Source organism: Pithys albifrons, chromosome 6, assembly GCF_047495875.1.
Source record: "Pithys albifrons albifrons isolate INPA30051 chromosome 6, PitAlb_v1, whole genome shotgun sequence".
Lineage (NCBI taxonomy): Eukaryota > Metazoa > Chordata > Aves > Passeriformes > Thamnophilidae > Pithys > Pithys albifrons.
The window spans coordinates 46,930,478-46,949,108 of NC_092463.1; the positions used below are offsets into that span (position 1 = coordinate 46,930,478).

The 18,631-nt window shown below is 52.3% G+C and overlaps 1 protein-coding gene and 1 long non-coding RNA gene across 7 annotated transcripts in view; one reads left to right on the plus strand and one right to left on the minus strand.

Moving 5' to 3' along the window:
• Positions 1-11,571, plus strand: part of RASSF7 (Ras association domain family member 7) — a 34,305-nt gene extending 22,734 nt beyond the window's left edge. For 2 of the 6 annotated variants that reach the window (XM_071558726.1, XM_071558723.1), the window contains exons 2-6: positions 6,678-6,831; positions 7,039-7,943; positions 8,958-9,126; positions 9,786-9,896; positions 10,584-11,571. In XM_071558726.1, coding sequence (XP_071414827.1) covers positions 6,729-6,831; positions 7,039-7,943; positions 8,958-9,126; positions 9,786-9,896; positions 10,584-10,615 — 1,320 coding nt within the window. In that variant the 5' untranslated portion in view covers positions 6,678-6,728 and the 3' untranslated portion in view covers positions 10,616-11,571. The other 4 variants (XM_071558724.1, XM_071558725.1, XM_071558727.1 and 1 more) reach the window with 4 other exon arrangements.
• A 3,757-nt stretch (positions 11,572-15,328) lies between these two features.
• LOC139673300 (uncharacterized) lies at positions 15,329-17,631 on the minus strand. Its single transcript, XR_011698089.1, has 2 exons — positions 16,891-17,631; positions 15,329-15,680 (listed from the first exon to the last, which is right to left on the minus strand). It is a non-coding gene; the product is annotated as an uncharacterized lncRNA (long non-coding RNA).
• Positions 17,632-18,631: the final 1,000 nt, after the last annotated feature.

Genomic DNA, 18,631 nt, shown 5'->3' on the forward strand with positions numbered 1-18,631 from the left:
AGCTCCTCAGAGCTTGCCTTTTCAGAGCTGGATTGAGAGTCATCCCCTAAAGATGATGAACCTAATCTAGATCAGCCTAGAGCCCAAAGATACCTAGACCTAGCCCTGCCCCTGTGCTGGGAGCTGTAAACCTAAATACTTCCCCAGCCAATCCTGGGCATGGCATCAGGGCTAGCTCAATAGAAAGAAAAAAAGAGCATGACAGTACAAAAGCCCTTCTTCTTTCTTCTCTACTGTACACATTGTTGCTCATTTTGCCTCTGCCCCTTGAGAGGAAACTATAGATGTACTTTCACATGCTTTCATGAAGTCACTCTTCACATGTGGGTTGGGGGGTACTGTAATGGTTACAGGAATAGCAGAAGCTGCTAATGGTTCCCTTGAAAACCTTCATGTTTACAACAGACTTCACTAGCCAGCTCTGCCAGCTCTTCTTCCCCCATGGACAGTAACTATTAATGCTGCAAGGGAGAAATAGGATGCGTTAAGGTGCGAAAGATGATCCTTCTGCTTCCAGGCTGAAACATTGTAATGTGAGTGTGTGCAGTAGGTGGAGGGGGGGCGCGGTTTGCTGTTTTTAATGTGTAATAAGCTTTTGGTTGGTGGCTCATTTGTGGAGTGGACTGACTGGTAGTCATCCCTGAAACGCCATCACTGCCTGTGATCCTTGATACGGCTCTCAATGTTGGCCTGCCATGGCCATAATTCCTAGCTTGTTTAGGAGAGGAGAAAAATTTTCTCAGCTTCTTTCCAGTGCTGTTTCTGAAGCCCTCATGCTGTAGCAGATCCAAAAGCTTGGGTTAAAGAAATGATGAGAGAAATCCTCATGGGTGGAGCTGAGATGGAGTGAGTGTCTGACATCAGCCACAGTATGAGCCTCCCTCCCTTAAATCCCTGCTGAAGGCTATCACCCCAAGGACCATCCCCATCCTGTATCACAGCCCTGGGCAGTATTTGTCCCTGGCTCTTCCTGCCCTGCTTAACATTGGCCAGCCTCCACAGGCATGTTAGTGTGGGTCTGTAATTTTAGGAAGGAAGTGGAGCAGAAAATCTCCAAGCCTCTATTTTTCTCTTAATGGGGGTTTGCTGGCATAGTGCTTATGGCTCTCCAGAAATCTCTCTCTTTGGGCAGCTACTGCCGATCCTCATGTGTGGGGCACATCCCCCTTGGACTGCCAGCAGACTTCGGTGGTGCTCTGTGACTTCAGTCTCAAGTCATGCTTCAGTTCTCAAGCATGTAAATGCCGTGGGGCATTGTTTTTCTTTGACCTCCTTTGGGTGCAAAAACCCCTTGAAACAGGTATGTAGCTTCTACAGATGCCAAATGTGCATTATGGATTGTAGGACACCCACAAAAGAAGCTGTTTGCTATTTAAGTGCAACAGAGCTTGTGGGGGGTGCATTTAGGCTGGGGTCTGTCCACACATCTCTGGTAAAACCTTCAGGTTAAATTGTGGGGTTTGGCACTTTGCTGATTTTTTGAGCTTGCTGTCGGGCAAGGGAAGGTGGATGGAGGATGATGGGTGAACCAAGGATGTGGCAGCTATTGTGCCCACCCCTAAATAAGCCACTTGGGTGTGAGTCAGAGCTCCATGCCTGCTGCTTCCTTGCTCTTGGGTGCTTGCGGTTGCCTTGCGTAAGAGCTGGTGGCTTTGCTAGGCCTGGGGGTGAGTAACACTTGCACACCCTACCTGTGATGGCAGAAAGGTGAAGAGCTGCCTCTCTGGCCTATGACCACTCTGGTAGGACTCGTTTGTCACCTCTTGAGTGTGTTTAACTGCTGTCAATGCTTTGTGCCTTGTTGAAGTAATCCATTTCCTGCCCTGGTTTGGAGCCCTGTGTGGGTGTCCTGTCTGCATTCTGATGGCCCACATGTTGAAGAACAGAACGACAGCCTCTTTGGTGCTTTGCACCAAGCCAGGAGATGTGTTTCTTCAGGATTCTGGGGCCAGCATCCTCAGGACAAGCTGGCATGGTGGAAAGGTCCTGCACCAAGTTGCTGTAGGCAGAGGCTTTGCCTGGTGCTCCCAGATGTGGTGGCAGTGACCATCAGTGGTCACCAGAGTCTGCTGCACAGAGAAGCTCCTTCAGAGCTGTTGATGGCCATCTCTGCCCAGAATGGGAACTACCAGCCCTGGAAGTGCCACATCCTCAACCCTTGGCATAGCTGATCTCTGCCCGGTGCTGGACCTGCCAGCTATGTCAACCTTGAATGTGGCATCACCTTCCATTCTGGGATGAACATGACACAGAAAGCCAAGCAGAGCTGCTTGAACCCTGTAACAACCCAGCTGAGGGCAGGTAATCCCACTCCAAATGAGGGACCTGAGGCAGAACACTGTTGATGGTCTGGAGGAAAACCTGGACCATGGTTTGTCCCCTCCAATCTTCTGCAGGATGAGTGTTGTCAGGAGGCTTCTGTTCTTTATGGATCTTCTCTGTGTTGGGTCACCTCTCTACACCTGAGTAACGGGGAGGCTTCTCCCCCACCAGAGGTCTTCAGCAGATGGGCAAGTACCATCTCTTCCCTTTGGTGCCCAGCAGCTGGGCCTGCTGCTTCGGGCAGTGAGAGACTTCAGGAAGTATTAAATAGCTGCTGAATGTGTCACAGCAGCAGTTGATCTGGGACAGTGAGTCACAGCAAGCCTACCAGCAACTCTGGCATAGAGGAGGCCACTCCTCCCCTCCCTGCTTGCTCTTCCCTCATGTATTGGTTTATTTTTTTATTTCTGTGCCTGGGATGAGCATCCCTCTGGCATCAGCTGGGAGAGGAGCAAGATGATCAGATTCAAAGCAGGAATAAAATGACTGAGAGTACTCCAGCATTTTCCTGGAGTGTATGGAAACAGTGCAGAGCTGCTGTTCCCTGTGGACACCTTGGTGCTTCATAGATGGCAGGCTCATCACAGCCTCCTCTGAAGTACAAGTACGTCTTTATTAACTATGAGTCTTTGTTACCCTACCCCCAGCCCAAACCCTGGCCTGAAAGGCTGGTCTTCTAGATTATTTTCAGTTTTAATTAGGCTTTCTGGGAAGCTCTCCCTGTGGCCCTGCTCTGCTGCCACCTGGCCTTATACCCAGCTTCCTGCCAGGAGGTGGACATAGGGAGGTGAGTGAACCTGTAGAAATGCATGCAGCCTTAGTGCTGGTGGGATGCTCATCTCAAACCCTTTATTCTGGTCCCAGATGGTCCTTGTTAGGAGCTGTGGTAAGGGTCTTGGGAATGCTTTGGGATTTGGGTTGCAGCTGCCCTTGCTATTAGGTGCAAGATGAGTGGTTTTTTTCTGAACCAGATTTTTTTTATTCTTATATGTGGCACAATATGGTAGAAAGGCTCTTGCATAGTGCTTGCGATCCTTGGCTGGAAGGTGCTTGAGGGACCTTGTGGGGAACACGGCAGGGGTCCCTGCAAGTCAGTTGTGGTCCTCACTTCTGTAGAGAGGGTGACTGGCAAATTTTCTTGACTGGACATGTATAATTTCAGGTCCAGGAAGATCATTGAACCCTGAACGGAACCCAGGATGGCAATTTGCAGGAGGAAAATGTGCATCTTCCTGCACACGCAAAAGTGCTGCTTCATCTCCTTTTCCTTTAGCTTGACAGCTTTAGGGAGACTGGGAGACAGCAGCGCCAGGAAACAAAATAAAGCTGCAAGATCTCAGACTCTTAATTTTTATTTTTTTTTTTTTTTAGAATCAGCATTTGAAATTCCAACTCTCAATTAGGAAATCTGTTGAAGTTGTGGTATGAATCATCCCCACCTTCAATTTTAGGACCTATCGCATGGGGACAGGAGCAGAAAATTAGTCATATTTTTAATCTGCTTCCAATAAAAACTGTTTAGAAATCCATAGCGGTGGAGTGGTGGTGAAAAGAATAAAATGAGCAGCTTTTGGGAGCGGCCGTCACGCGCCCTGGTGCCTGCAACCACCTGCTTGCTTCCCTTGTGCTGTTTTGGGGCAGTGGCAGATCCTGGCAGCTGTCCTGCACTTCTGTTTCATGATCAAAGTGACCTCCTAGGGCAAATACAAACTGGCAGCTGGAAACCTGTCTCCTGTTGAGAAGCTGTTTTTTCCCAAGAAAAGCAGCTCTTGCCCAAGGAAAAGCCCATTTTTTTCTGCTACCTGGTGGTGTAACAAAGGTATCCACTATTAATGCAGGGAGTTGGCAGCACAGCTCAGGGGAAGGGTCATGTTTAGAAATGGAGCAATGAGACTGTCCCCAGGCTGTTGTATTTTTCTTAACTAGGATGATATTGGCATGGTGGGATATTGGGAATGAGATGCTGTGTTAAGGTTGTGATGTCACTCCCGAGCAGGAAATGGAGGGTGCGAGGAGCATTGCAGGTTTCCCACAGATGAGGATGAGCCTTCATCCTGTCAGCAAACCCGTGAGCCCAGGACTTTGGGGGAAGAGGGGCAACCGGGCTAGTTTTGCCTGTGAGCTGATCCTCCCTTGGAAGGCGGGAGGGGGGAGGGCAGGCAGAAGAGGGAGAAGCCCCCAGCTCTATTTAGCACCCCCTCCGAAGAGACAGATAACATCCTGGCATCGAGCTGGGGAGGATGACTCCCAAAAATCCCCTGTTGTTACAGTGAGTGATTAGTTAACAGGGACCCCCTGTGCTTGCAAGGATCTAAGAACAATAACATTGACTGCACTTTGGGGTCTTGGGGAATATGACAGGGAGAGGATGCAGTGAGGAGGATGCTGTGGCTGCTTTTGGGGGGCATTTCCACTCACACGAGGAGAAAAGCTGGCTGCCACTGCGCCCAGCTTTTTGGTAGTGCTGTGCCACGTGCTGGCTTCTGGTAAATGATTGCCGGGGAACGCCTGCCAAGGCGGGGCTGGAGCTTGGTGCCTGGTTTGAACACAGACAGGTTCCTGGGGCCCGTGTGCCGGCAGCCGTCCTACTTCCGCAGCCCACGGTGTTCGGCAACCACTGGATTTCCCGGGTGAGGTGAGACTGTGTGGTGTGATGCAACACGCTAGGTTATTTTTCTCATTTATTTTTAAGCTCCTTATTGGGTCATGGCGGAGGAGGCAGGATTTGATTACTAGCTGGGTCAGTGGCAGGAGCAGGGGGATAATGCTCCTCAGGATTCATTGCCACTACGATTTTGGCTGCTCAGGGGGAGGCTGGAGAGTGTCTGTGTGTGTGTGTGTGTTACTGTACAACAGTGGCTTCACAGTGAGCTGGGTGGTGCCACCGTGGCACCTGGACTTTGCCCCATGCCGGGGGACAATTGCAGCTGTGAATACTCAGGATAGGGGGAGCAGTGCCAAAACCTAGTTTAAAATTAAATTGGGCCAAATCTTGCAAATTTTAGAGGGTTTGGGCTCACAGGGAGGTCAGCCGAGCCCAAGGTGCCCTTTGTCCCCACCGGTTTTCCCCAGTTGCTCAGCCAAGGCAAACATGAGCTCAGCGCTGCGGTATTTGTGACGGCTGCTCTGTGCCTGTTTCGAAGGTGGGCAGGGAGGTGACACCAACAGGACCTGACACCTGTGTGGAACAGCCTCACTAAGACATGTCTTCCCTGTTTTCTCCTTGCATTTCTCACACCATGACTAAAATTCCTCATCACTGGAGACGGGACTCTTCAAAACCTCCCTTTGATTAATCAAGTAGGCAACAAAAAGAAATAATGTGTTTAACCTGAGGTCAAGCTTTCTCATAGCCTGACTGCAAACTTGGGAGAGCTGGAGCTGAGGGATGGAGGGGCTGCAACCAGATAGGTGGGGTTGGGAAAGTGGTTTGTGCCCTGTTGGACAAAAGGCCTGGAAATTTCCTGTCTATGTTCCTTCATCCAGAGCTTTCAGACAAGAGTGATACTACCAAAAACAGTGTTATAGTGAGGAAAATAGATACATCTTTGCACGGTGTTCGAAAACACCATAAGCTCAAATATTTGAGTTCTTTACAGCTTGTGCTTAATTTTTTTTTTATTTATGACCATTCCAGTTGTTGAGCTGCTGGAAGAGGCAGGAGTTGGGTGAGCCCAGGCTAACAGGTGTTGTTTTAAGCTAGAAGGAGCTGCTGGATTGGAGTTGACTTCGGCCCTGGTGTTGATCAGAGCCTGGGCTTCATTATGGGTGTTCATGCCTGGCTCCACCTCCCAAACCCGACTTCATATTTTTGTGCAGAAACGGGCTTTGTTTTAATTTCTTAATCCCTCTCTGATAAATTGAGATGGAGGTAAATAGATTAAAATGTGCATTATCTGCACCTTCCCTCAATATCCCATTGCAAAAGCAGGCATCCAGCAGTTTTGCTGCCTTTTCCAATGTTGTTTGGAAAATCCTCCTATGCTACACTGTTAAGTTGCCAGAGAAATTGCAGTGGAAGTCCAACAAACCCATTAAAAGTCTGTGTTCACATCAGAAATAGCCAGGCATCTTCTGGGCTCTATGCAGTCACAAAAACGTCATCATTTCCCACCACAGGAAGATTTGGACCCACTGCCTGGACATAAGGAAAAAAATGATTTTTCTTTGCAGAAGAATGTCAGTGTTCAAATAACATCACAACAAAGAGGTAATCTGCGCACAGGGCAGCAGCAAGCAATGCCTTGGCCTGGGATTCACTCATGGGATGATCATTTAATGATGCTGCTTTTCAAGTGTCTTGTATTCCTGCTTTGTGGCTTGGCATGGAAACATGGTTTCTTTTCTCCCCACAGGCAGCCTGCCCTGCAATGACCCAGTGCACCTGAGGCCCCGCAGTAGTGGGGATGGAGCTGAAGGTCTGGGTGGATGGGATCCAGAGGGTTGTGTGCGGTGTCTCAGAGCAAACTACCTGCCAAGAAGTGGTCATTGCCCTGGCACGGGCTATTGGTGAGCCATCTCCATCTGCTGGGGGCATGCCCCTTTGCAGATGGGGCATCTGCTGGGGGGATGCCCCGTTTGCAGGAGCCTCCTGGGAAGAGGAGACCTTGGGTGGGTGGGAGTCCTGCTCTGCACTGGTGGGGCAGCAGCCTCAGCTGAGGTATTTGTGAGTCACCACTGCTTTCCCTGTCTGACATGTTCACCTCCTCCCGGCAGGTCAGACGGGCCGCTATGTGCTGGTGCAGAAGCTGCGGGAGAAGGAGCGGCAGCTGCTGCCACTGGAGTGCCCCTTGGAGTCGCTGGCCAAGTGTGGGCAGTATGCCAACGATGTGCAGTTCATCCTGCGGCGGACAGGCCCCAGCATGGCTGAGCGACCCTCCTCAGAGGGTGCTCCGCAAGCTCCTGAAAGGACGTTCATCCGAGCCAGCTTGCCCATCAAGCCCAGGCTCACCAGCATGGATGCACCCCGTTCTCGGGAGCCCAAAAAATCCATGACCTTCAATTTGGGTCCAACAGGCTCCAGCGACCCATTCAGCATGAACCGATGGAGGCACCAGGCACGGGAAGGGATAGACTTGGAGGGTGGTGGGATTGTCCAGCCCTCCAAGGAGGAGCTGTTTAGGAGGGTGCTGCAGCAGCAGGAGCAGCTGCATTCCTTGGAGGCCCATGGGGACACCCTGGAAATGGACCTACGGCTCTGGGAGCGCAGCCGCCTTGCTGGCCAGGAGAATGAGATCCTCTATCTGGAGCAGCTGGTACGGAGGAATGAGACAGAGCTGGGTGAGGAGGAATTTTGGCAGAGTGAGCTCCGGCTGGAAAAGGAGTGTGAGCGGGAGCGGCAGGAGCGGGTTAGGAGCCTGCGGGCCAGCCTGGAGGAGTACACCCAGAGGATATATGAGCTGAGTGTCCGGACTGAAGCCCTGCAGGAGGAGATCCAGTGGGAGATGGCTGAGAGGTCCAAGAGGGGGAAGGAGATCTCTGTGCCCAGCCCCACAGAGCTGGAGGACATGGCCACCAAAATGAAAAGGGACCTGGAGGCCAAGGTCAAGCAAGGCACCCAGCTGGAGAGCAACCTGGCCAGTGTGGAGAAGGCCCTGGAGGAAGCTGAAAAGAACTTGCAGGTAGATAGGACTGGGTTGAGCCACCACATGGGGTAGTAGGACCTTTGGGAGGGGATGGGACCAGCCACATGGATCAGTGGGCTGAGTGGGATTGGTTACCCCACATAGGCAGTGAACGTGGCACTGGGTGCATGGAGGTGGTTTGGCAGCAGTGATCACTGTTGGAGGGACACCACCACTCTTACCCAGCTGGCACAGGGTCCCACACCCATCACTCTGCCTGCAGGCTGCATCCAGGCTAAGTCTTCTGTTGACTGGTGCACAGGGAGCACAGCATCACCCTGCTCCAGCACAGGCAGTGGTGCTGCAGAGCAAGTGGTGTGGGATTGGTGGCATTGGCACAAGGGTCAATGTCATCTCAGATGGAGTGACAGAGGGGATAGCATAGGTCCCCGTGGTGCCTGTGCATGAAGCCTTTTGACCGTGTAAGCTGTGCAGGGACTCAGGCTCATGGTGGGGGCCTGTGCAGTGTGGAGATGGCAGCTTGGGCTGAGCTGTGATACCCCCCTAGCTCACCTGTTGCAGCCTGCCATCGTGAGGGGGTAAAGGGGCTGCGTGATTTCTGCCTTCCACCCATCGGGTCCCCTTTGGTGGAGCAAAAGTGAAAAACTTGCACCCAGCCAGGCAGTGGTAGCTGCCCTTCCCCAGCCTGGCTGTGCTTCCTGAGCATTTCATTTGTGCATCTTTCCTTGAGCATCTCATGCGTGCTCGACGTCTCCCAGCACAGCAGCGGCTGCCATTTGACGGCTGCTCGCACCCTCTTGTGGAGATGCAGCATAGCAGGGCTGTTCCAAAAACAACGCCTTCCTCGCCCCCACTGCCTGAGCACTCCTCTTCCTGCAGGCCCTTGGAGAGAGGCGGCTGAGCCACAGTACCCCCTGAGGTCCCCACTGCTAGTTTTGGCAGAATGAGCCCCAGCTGAGGGTGCAGCCCCGGGGAATTTATGCCAGCTGGCCTGGGGACACAGGGGGAACACGTGGCTCATCCTGTCCCCCCTTGGTGTGTGTTTTGCAGGCCCAGACCCAAGAGCTGGAGGAGTTAAATAAGGAGCTGAGGCAGTGTAATTTGCAGCAGTTTATTCAGCAGACGGGGGCCACGGTGACTGTCCTGCAGGCCAGGTCTGAGGAGGATGCCCAGCCGGAGCCGAGCCTGTGCGAGCTGCCAGCCTACCGGAGAAACGGAGGTCAGCACTCTGCCGCTGGCTCGGCCATGGGGCCTGCTCCGTGGGACTCCTGCCCGCTCCCTGCCTCCTTCTCCAAGGGGGTCAGTCCCAAAGCTGACCAGTTCTGCCCTGGGCACTAAGGTTACGCAGCAGGGACTGGGTTTGGTGCTGACACGACAGTCAGTCACCACTCCAGGGGGTCTCTGAACTTTGCCAGCCCTGGGGTTCCTTCCTTCTCCCCACAGAAGCTTGGGGGCTGCTTGTAGACCTGCTCAGGAGTCAGATCCTGCAGTGCTGCTTTTGGGGCCAAGGTGGCCACAGGGAGCTTTCCCTTCCCAGCCTTGCTGCATGTCACCATAGCAGCTGTAGCAAAAAGCAGGTGGCCGAGGGCCAGCATCAGTCCCTAGGGGTTGTGGGCTGGTGGGCACAGGCTCTGGCCACTGATGACTTCTTTGTGTTTGATGAGGGAAAAGTGAGTGTGGTGCCCAGGGCCATGTCTGCATCCTCATAGGGATGAGAGGAGGCAGTGGGGGGCTCTCATGGAAGGGCACCTGGTTGTTTTTCCTCCAGAGCACCTGGAGCAGGTGATGTGACTGCCCTGCAGCACTGCAGTGGCTGTGCCCGGCAAACGTGGGAGGCGCAAGCCCTGCTTAAGCCAGGTGTTTTTCCTCATCCTATAGGTTTTCTTCCCACCACTGGTACCGATTCACCTCCCCGAGTCAGCACCAAGCAGCTCCTCAACCATCCCAGGACCCTGCCGGAGCCCCTGGTGCCCAGCCTGAACCCTGAGGGTGCGTATGTCCCAGCGGGGCTCTGGGAACGCAAGCTGGTCTGCAGAGGATGGGTGGGAAGAGGGGAGAGGCTTTTGCTGCCCAAAATGGACTGCAGAGAGCAAGCGTGTGCTGGTAGTGGGAGGCCAGAGCTATTTATAGATGCCATTAGGAAGCACAAAGCTCACACTCTGGCAGTCTCTGCTCTGCTGCCAGAGGCTCAGACACTGGCAGTCTAGGTCTCTGCCCTGCCATCCTCTTTCCTGCCACTCTGCATTCCCCAGGGCTAAGACCTTGCTCTGGTCAGGATGGGGAGAATTTGTCTCCTGTCTTTCACAGGAGCTACTTTTGCTCCCTCTATCTTAGTGACCTCAAAACCTTTTCAACCTCCTATGGCTTATTTCACCTTGCACCTGTTTTAGGGTACAGCAATAGCAAGCTGTGGTGTCCCTGCATGCCATGGCGATGCTGCCTCCCCCCTGGCATCCTGTTCCCACCCACGCCACCATTGCCTCAACAAAACCCTACTGCCATCCTCCTCACAGACCAATACATCCACCCCCGCCTTACCAGCCGCTGTGGCACCTGCATGGCCATCTCCCAGTCCAGGCTTTGCACGCGCGTACATCCTGTTTTCTGCTCCCCTTTCTGTGAGCACTCACCCACCATGGTGGGATTGCTCAGGTATTTTTTATTCTTGTCTTACAGTTGTATCAACCAGGCAGAGCATCTGGAGGTAGAAGGGCCCGGGCACTGGAGGATCAATTGCCTTGCAAGTGTAACTGTATAAATAAACCATATTATATATATATTTTATATTTTTTTTTACTGCTTTATATCCTGAATGGATGTGGACAGCCAGACAGAGTATTTTTACAGACTATAAAATAAAACCAGAGACTGACGACACAAAGCAACCCTCTTTCCCTGTGGATGAAAGTGACACCCTTCTATTTTTTTTAAAGCAGTTTCTATATTCAACAGAAAACAGCAATGCTCCCATTCTGCATAGCCTCCTCAAAAGACTCATCGTGCATTTGGAAAAGTCCTTGTTCTTTTGACTAGGGGAGCAAATCTGAAGTGGAAACCTGCCTGGAGGCTAACCTGGATGGAGCAAGACAACAGATTTTACAGCATCTCGTTGCAGCAAGCAGAGCCATGACAAACAGCCTGTTTACTGGCTGCAGGGGAGGCACAAGAGCAGCTTTAAGATAAATTTCTGCCCCCTCTTTTTTATATCTATTATAAGAAACTTGTAGTAGAAACAGACTTGGACCATGCTTCAAAGGAGCAATGGAGCACATAGCAGAGCTTGTTTTTCTTAAGTCCACTTAGTTTTTCAACTTGTTTCTAAAATAAAAAAATTGCAGAATGAGCCCTTCCCAGGTGGTGGTGTGAGTGGGGAGCAGGACCCAAATGCTCTTGGTGGCATTTCCCTATTTTTATTTTTTTTTAACTTGATGGCCAGTAGCTACTGTTTTGTTCATCTGTCCCAGTGGGTCGCCTTGTATTTTAATTGCAAAACCAAAGTGGTCTGGGGAGGGGGTGAGTTTGTCTAGATCTCCAAGCCTGTTTTTAACACATCATATGCAAAAAATGTGACTCGGGCAGTGCTCACCGTAAAATCCCTCTTTCCCTGTGCAAATGTAATCCTGTGTGCTGCAGATCCTATTTTCAATAAATCTTTGGGAAAGGATTTGAGTGAAGTGAGTGTGCTGTTGTGGGCAGGGTGAGCCATCCCTGATGCCTCCTAGTCCGGTGCCTGATGGACACATCCAAGCAGTTTGCACACCCCGCAGCTGCCTCTTTCGTTTCCAAGCCATCTCTTTCTATTTGCTGAATTAAAGATGTAAGTATTTTATAACCAACTGAATCTTATGCACACAGTGCTCTTTTTTTTTTTCTTTTTATAAATCACAAAGTGCTTTACAGCCAGCAGATGCAGCTTGTCTCCGGTGAGATGTGGCCATCTCTGGGATGAAACATGACAACATTTTAATAATGCACAGCAGCAGCTCGGAGCATTTTAGGACAAGAGGCAAAGGGATTGGCGCTTGGCTGCAGATAGGAGCAGGTAAGGGGAAAGCTCCCATTTGCCTTGCAGCCCCTTTGTCTGCACCTGGATAACAGCAGCCAAGAATGTCAGCTCTAGCTGTCCATCAGCATCTCCCCTGGGACACTGCTGGTCTCTGTCCCTGGGCACATGCCCCTCTCAAAGTCAATTTTCAAGGTGCCACAACTGCCCAGCAGGTTGGTCAAGTGATATCGAAGGATTAAAGTTTGTTTTGTTGGGAGATCACTGGTACAGCTGTGTCTTCAGGTACAGCTGGAAAGCTCCTGCTGCAGTGGGGAGATGCAATCAAGTTCCTCCTCACACCCCTTAAACCATGTATCTCAGGAGAAATTAGTTAAAAATGTGTTTGCTCTATCCAGCTGCATCTAGTTTCTCCCATTTCCTTGCTTTTTGGACTTGTACACTCATTTTTTGGACCTTCTTGCTTTTAAAAAGATTCCGCCTTGCTAAGAGAGATGGAGGGCAATGGAGGTTGTAAAGAGCATTTCAGTGCTGCTGGGAAAAACACCCAAAAAGTGGGTTCAGAAAACTTGCTTGCCTTGGACATGGCCAGACTTTGGGATGTTCTGGGAAGTCCTCTGAATGCCCTGAAAAACTGACCTCCACAAGTTAAAAAGTGGATCTTTTATTTTTAGGGCTGCATTTGTAGCCTTGCCTTCTGCAAAATAAATGGTAATAAGGAGAAAAGGATCATCACTTATGGCACTTCCTGTTGGGAAAAATGGGGGCAGAGAATTAATTTGAATCTGATTTTGTGGGGGATTTTTGCCCTCTGTTATGATTATACCTTATTTATTGGTTTTGCGGGTTACTTCTGTTCAGTCATGATCTCATAGGCCAAACCAGCACCAGTCTTTCCTGGAGGGAGGTGTGGGAGGGTCTGTAAAATAACGGTTTAAAATATATGTATCACTGCAGATCTTGCCCCTTCAGCTGATGCCCCTTGGCTGGGACGCAGAATTTGGAACTGCTGTGTGGGATGGGCGACACTGTAACTCAACTGTGTACCCCCACTGAGGTCTGACAGTCAGGCAGGGGGTAGGAAGAGCACTGCAGCCAGGGCACTTTGCAGATTATCTTCATTTTGTGTCCTGCAAACCATGGCCTTGCTGCTGCCTAGGCAGCAGTGTTTTGTAAGGTAATAAATTGCTTTGATTAACACCTCTGTCCCTGCTGCCATGCACGTGGTGGTGGGGGAGATGCGTTAATCAAAGCCACAATTACCTCGGGAGCTCCCCAGGCGTGGGTGACCTATATTCCTCCTGGCACGGGGGGCTGCCATGGCAGGGTGAACGTGCGGGTCCCCGCGTGTTATTTAACTGAGTGAGGCTCAATACTCACTCTGGCTCTCCTGCCTTGCCGCTTTTATCTGCTCTAAAGTCTGTGTCAATAATACATTTCTGCCATTGAATATTTTATTGATGGTTTGACTTTTTTGCTGCTCGCAATTCCCATTTCAAGGCTGTGTGATTGTGCCTAATTAAAATTTTATGCCCTGGGACAAGCCTTCTTGCTACAGTGGAGATGATGCTGTCCTTTTCTAGGCCACTACAGAGCAGTGGGAAGGAATTACCCATTGTTATGAGATTAAAACAAAGCAAATAAATTACTGTTTTTCCCTTGAAAAACAAACTCAAAGCCCAGCGTACAACGCGTACTGGATAGGGAACAACTGGCTTGCAGGCAAAGCAGGGATCCAAGCGTGCAGGGTGGCTCGAGGATGCTGTGCCTGGCTGAGCAGGGACTTGTGTCCCCAATGTCCCTCAGGCACTGTGGGCAGCTTCTTCCTTCCCTGTGGTGGGCGGGGATGGGCTTTAGAGCTTCGCTCTTTTCAGATGCCTCTCACTACTGGCTCCAGTGCCACCCGAAAATCACAAAGCAAAGGATATACCAGGTATTTTTTCACTGGGATCAGCCCCAGCCTTTTTCTTTTAATAAATCTGCTTGCTCTGTCAGCACAAGGCACCACTCAGGAGAGTAATTCAGCCACCTCCAGCCTTCCTGGAGGTCTTTTCCTCACTGCACTACCTCATTTTTAAATTTTTTTTTTAATATTGCAGTAGAAAAATGGCCACCAGCTCCTCACTCATCTACCCTGGACTGTTAGCTCCTTAGGCCAGGCATCCTCTGCCTGGTGGTGGGTTTCTCAAGACACTTGCACCACCCCCAATTCGCAGTTACGGATTTGTACAAGTTCCTCAGTGTTTGGGTTTGGATTTTTTTTCCCCCCTAAATTTCATTTATATTGCTAGAAGCATTTGTGCTGTCTCCCAGCCCCTGGATTTGGCAAGCAGCTTTTAAAGCACACGCTTCAGCTCCAGTTACATAAGAAAAGGTGTGAATGTCTGGAGGAGAAAATGCCTGTTGGCTTTGCTCCCCAAGTTGTGTCCAGATGCTGTGCTGCTGCTCCTGGGCACACAGCTTCTATCAGTGTAGTTCACTGCACATGGAGAAGCGCTGTTTGCACTGGTTTGTGTGTCCATGCAGGTAGCACTGTCTGCTCTCCTATAATGATTTTTCTTTCTCTGTCTCAGAGCACAAACTGAGTGCATTCTACCTTGCCCTGGAAAAAAAAATAAAAATCATAAAGCACTAAAGGAAGCTGGGAAATTTTCTTGTTTATGGATGAGCAAGTTTCTCTCCCAATGGAACCTCCTGCCAGCAGAAATCTTTTTTTTTTAGGATGTATTATATAAGTCCCTGCTTCCATTTAACTAACTGACTTCCTCTTAAACAATTCATGTACTCCTTCTATTCCTCACAGGACAGCTTGCTCCTTCAGTGAGCCTCACCACGTAGGGCCTGTCACTGGGACACGTTACACAGAGAACACAATAGGTGCTTCTTAGTGTGGTGCTTGAAGAGTTAGGCCTGCTTGCTTCCCTCCAGGAAGTGCTGAAACAAGAGAACAAAATCTTTGAGGAGCAGAGTGTCCCTTCAGCTCAATGGGCATGATACTCAACATCCTCCTCTCCTGTAATGCACATCTCTGCCTTACAGAATCAGTTCTCAAGGAGAGCAGCTGACTATTCTTTTTAGCAAGCTAAGTATCACCTTCAGTAGCTGTTTATTAGCCACTGAAAAACATGAAATTAAGTGCATCATAGCCCTGGTGTATCTTCTAATCACTCAGGAGCACTCCGGGAGTCCTGGGATAGGGCAGGAGAGAAGGCACTGATGCTGGGCTTTCTGCTTGAGGGACAACCAGGTCCCATCCTTCTGCTATCCTTTTCAAGCCACCTTCCCTGGCTACAGAGGCAAAATAGGAGATGGGAGGCACAGGGCATGCAGCACACATCAGACACATCAGTGAGAAGGCACACCTTCCCTCTTCAGCTGGTCTGGCACCCTGGAGTACAGTAATCAGCACCCCAAACACTGGTTTTGTACTATTTATTGAAGACTTCAGCTGATAGCACAGCCAAGTTGGTTTTGAATAACACCACAACAATGTTAAAAACAGGAATTGAGCTGTATGCTCCCACAGCTTACTGGAGACACACAAAAAAAGGGCAAAAACAAACAAGCAAACTTCACTTCAACACCTTCCCTTTGCTTACTGGAGCTGAACAGGATGGTTCCATAGGTATCAGGAAGTTGGAAGTGTTCATACCACAGTGCTGCTCATGGGAACTGAGAAGTCTTGCCAGGTGCCCTGAAGAGCTGCTTCTGCCAGTGGCATCTCCAGAGGTTAGTCATCAGACAGCACTGCCCCAAACACAGGGCTATTTCTTCAAAGAGAAACAGAGCACCTTCACTTTTAGATGCAGGTTTGTTACATGCACAGTCACCTATAAAATGGGGTGGTAGGGGAGTGTGGGCTTCAGCCCTCAGCAGCAGTCATTCACAGGTGGCTTTTGCACCAGGTTTCCCTCTCCCTACTCTCTGTGTGGCTACACTGTGCTCCTGCCTACTCGGGACCACCAATGGGAAGATGCTGTAGGTGCAGTTAAGGAGGAAAAAAGCATTCCAGGCTGAGACAGCTGCAAACTTGTCTGCCCACGCCCACCTCTGCCCTCATCAAAAAAAAAGGCCTATTTGCCTTCTGAACAAGCATGAAAGCAGGTTTGGAAAACTCAGTTAATTTTCCTGACTTTCCAGCATCTTTGAGCACTCCAGACTCACTCTGCCTGCACAGAGCACAGAGGGAGCTGATTTTTCTTGGAGAACAGCAGATGCTCCTGTGGGACTCAGAGTGAGAAATGACAAATAAGAGCAGGCAGGAGAGATGGGGACAGCCAAAATTTCTCAGTGAAAGACTTTACCCATGCAGTAGACATTGCTCTGCCTTCCATGCAATTAACTACTTACTGACCAAAGTACTGCCAGTTCCTTCAGATCAAGCTTTTAAAATGGTCTAGGGCTAAATGGGAGCAGCCTGAGCATGAGGGAGAATACCCGAGTCCTTTCAGGGAATATTGGCAGGCTGTGGTGAATCCTAGCTGGTATTAGGAACTTGAACTGATGATAAAGGTGTGCTGCTCTTCAGAAAGACACTTTTCAACTATCCAGCTTCTTCACCAGCCCAAAAATCACAAGAGAGAACTTTGTAGGAGAAGCCACCTGCTTCGTCACTTCCTCCATTTTTAGTGACAGCCACCCTGGGTAGCTGGAAGAGTCCCTGCCTGGCTCGCCTTTCTGTTCCTCAGGGCCATGAAGTCAGAGGTCCCTGTGTGACATCACAGCACGATCATGCAAGGCAGCTCTGTGAACGCCCAGCCAGGACTGGGGCGGCAATAGAGCCCTGGCACAAGAAGCTGAAAGCAGCAAGCAAAGGTGAAGGATAGGATGGGAACGAAAAAGGAAAGTGAAGCTCATATCTGCTTTTTGTTTAACAGACTAGAGAGTCTCTCTTTAAATGTGACTCATACAGGGCAATACTAGGCAGAGTTTCTTCTATTAACACACCCTTGGCAACAGCAGTACAGTTAAGTCACTGACCGGGTATCAAGACGTCACCGGCCAGGACGATGCGTCTCTTTAAGTTGGTACGGAGTCCGCTAGCACTTACGTGCTTTGGAAAAGAGACGGGGAAGAGAGAGAGGGGCATGCCATCCCTCCTGAGCAACTTTACCACCAACTAGTTGCAACCACATGCCAACACGGCCCGTTCCCTTCCTCTCTGCTTCCGATGGACACACCGAGCCCTGCTGCGAGAAGTGTTGGAGCTTTTCACTCTCCGCAACGCAGTGCGGGCGATCGCGGGACGCTCAGTGCTCCGGATGGGGAGCCGCTGGAGATGGGACAGTGGCGTTGGATGGGGGACGCCGGCTCCTTGGCACGCCGGAGCCCCTCCCCGGGGTGGCAGGGGGGGGAAGGCGGGCGTCGAGGCATCGAGGCGCGGGTCCGTGGAGGCGAGGCGGCCGCACAGCGATGTCCGAGGAGCAGGTTAGCCGCTGTCACACGCACAGTGGAGTCGCCGAGAGCACAATGTGCGTTAGTCAGTGGCTCACCTGCTCCTGGAGGGTGACGGGGGGCGGCGGGGCCCGCCCACAGCACAGGACACACCGGGCAGCGCGAAGGATGGGGCGCGGGATGGGGGAGCCACGCCGTGCCCGGGCTCCGCGGCGCGCCGGGCTGCAGCTCCGCGCTCCCACTCCCGGGACAGGCTCGCCCACCCGGCCCCGGGGTCGGCGGCGCCCCGCGGCTCTGGAACGGGGGTCCCTCCCCGGCACGGCCGCCGCTCACCTGCGCTCCCGCCGCCCCGCGCCCGCCGCCGCCGCCGCCGCCGCCAACTTCTCGCTCTGCCCCGGCCCGGCCCACGCCGCGCGCCGCGGCCCCTCGCTCCGCCCACCGCGCCGCACTAACCAATAGTGACGCCGCGCGCCCGCCCGCCGGCCCCGCCTCCGCGCGGGAGCAGCCAATGGCGGCCCCGTCACCGCCCGCAGACGCCCGCGGGGGCGTGGCCGGGCGCGCGGCGCGGCCCCCCCGCCCCCGGCGGTGACAGCGGCGGGCGCGGCGCGTTCGCTTCTGCACGTCGCTGCTGCTGCGGGGAGGAACCATTTGTACCTGTTGAGCTGCTGCCCGCCTCTCGCTCACCCCGCCCCGCCGACCCCCGCCCTCCCCGCCCTCGCGGCCCCGCTCGGGCCGGAGGCAGTCAGCGGCGCCCCCCTGCCCCGCCGCCGCCGCGCGCCGGGAGCCCCTTCCCCGCCGTAGCCCCGTGCCCCCGCCGCTCGCCTCCCCCTTTGCTCCCCGTCCCCTCCCCCCCCCCGCCGCAGCCCGGCCCATGGTACGGCCCGCCGGGCCCGTGCCATCAGGGCAGTGTCGGGGCGCACGTAGGCGGTGCGGGGGGGACGGGCCGGGGGGTCGGGGTGTCCCCGGCCGCCCCCCCCGCTGCCCCCTCTCTCTCTGCTGCATCAAATGTCACCGTGTCGCATCAGTGTATTGTGTATTTCCGCCCCGGTTGTTCCCTTCGGGTGTGACGAACCCGAGTGCCCCTCGCAGTGCCCGGGATGGAGCTGGTCCCTCGCACCAAGGGATATTGCTTGCTTAGGGTCCCTCGGCCCCGGGGGCTGCTTCCAGCAACTTCCCAAAAAACTGGGACGGGCAGTTGGAGGATTCCTGGATGTACCATCAGTGTAACAGCGCTCACCCTCTCACGGGGAGGGCTCGCCCATCACCCTACAAGCCGCAGCCAAGCAAACGGCTGGAAGTTTGAAAAACTGAGTGCCCCTCAAGGAGG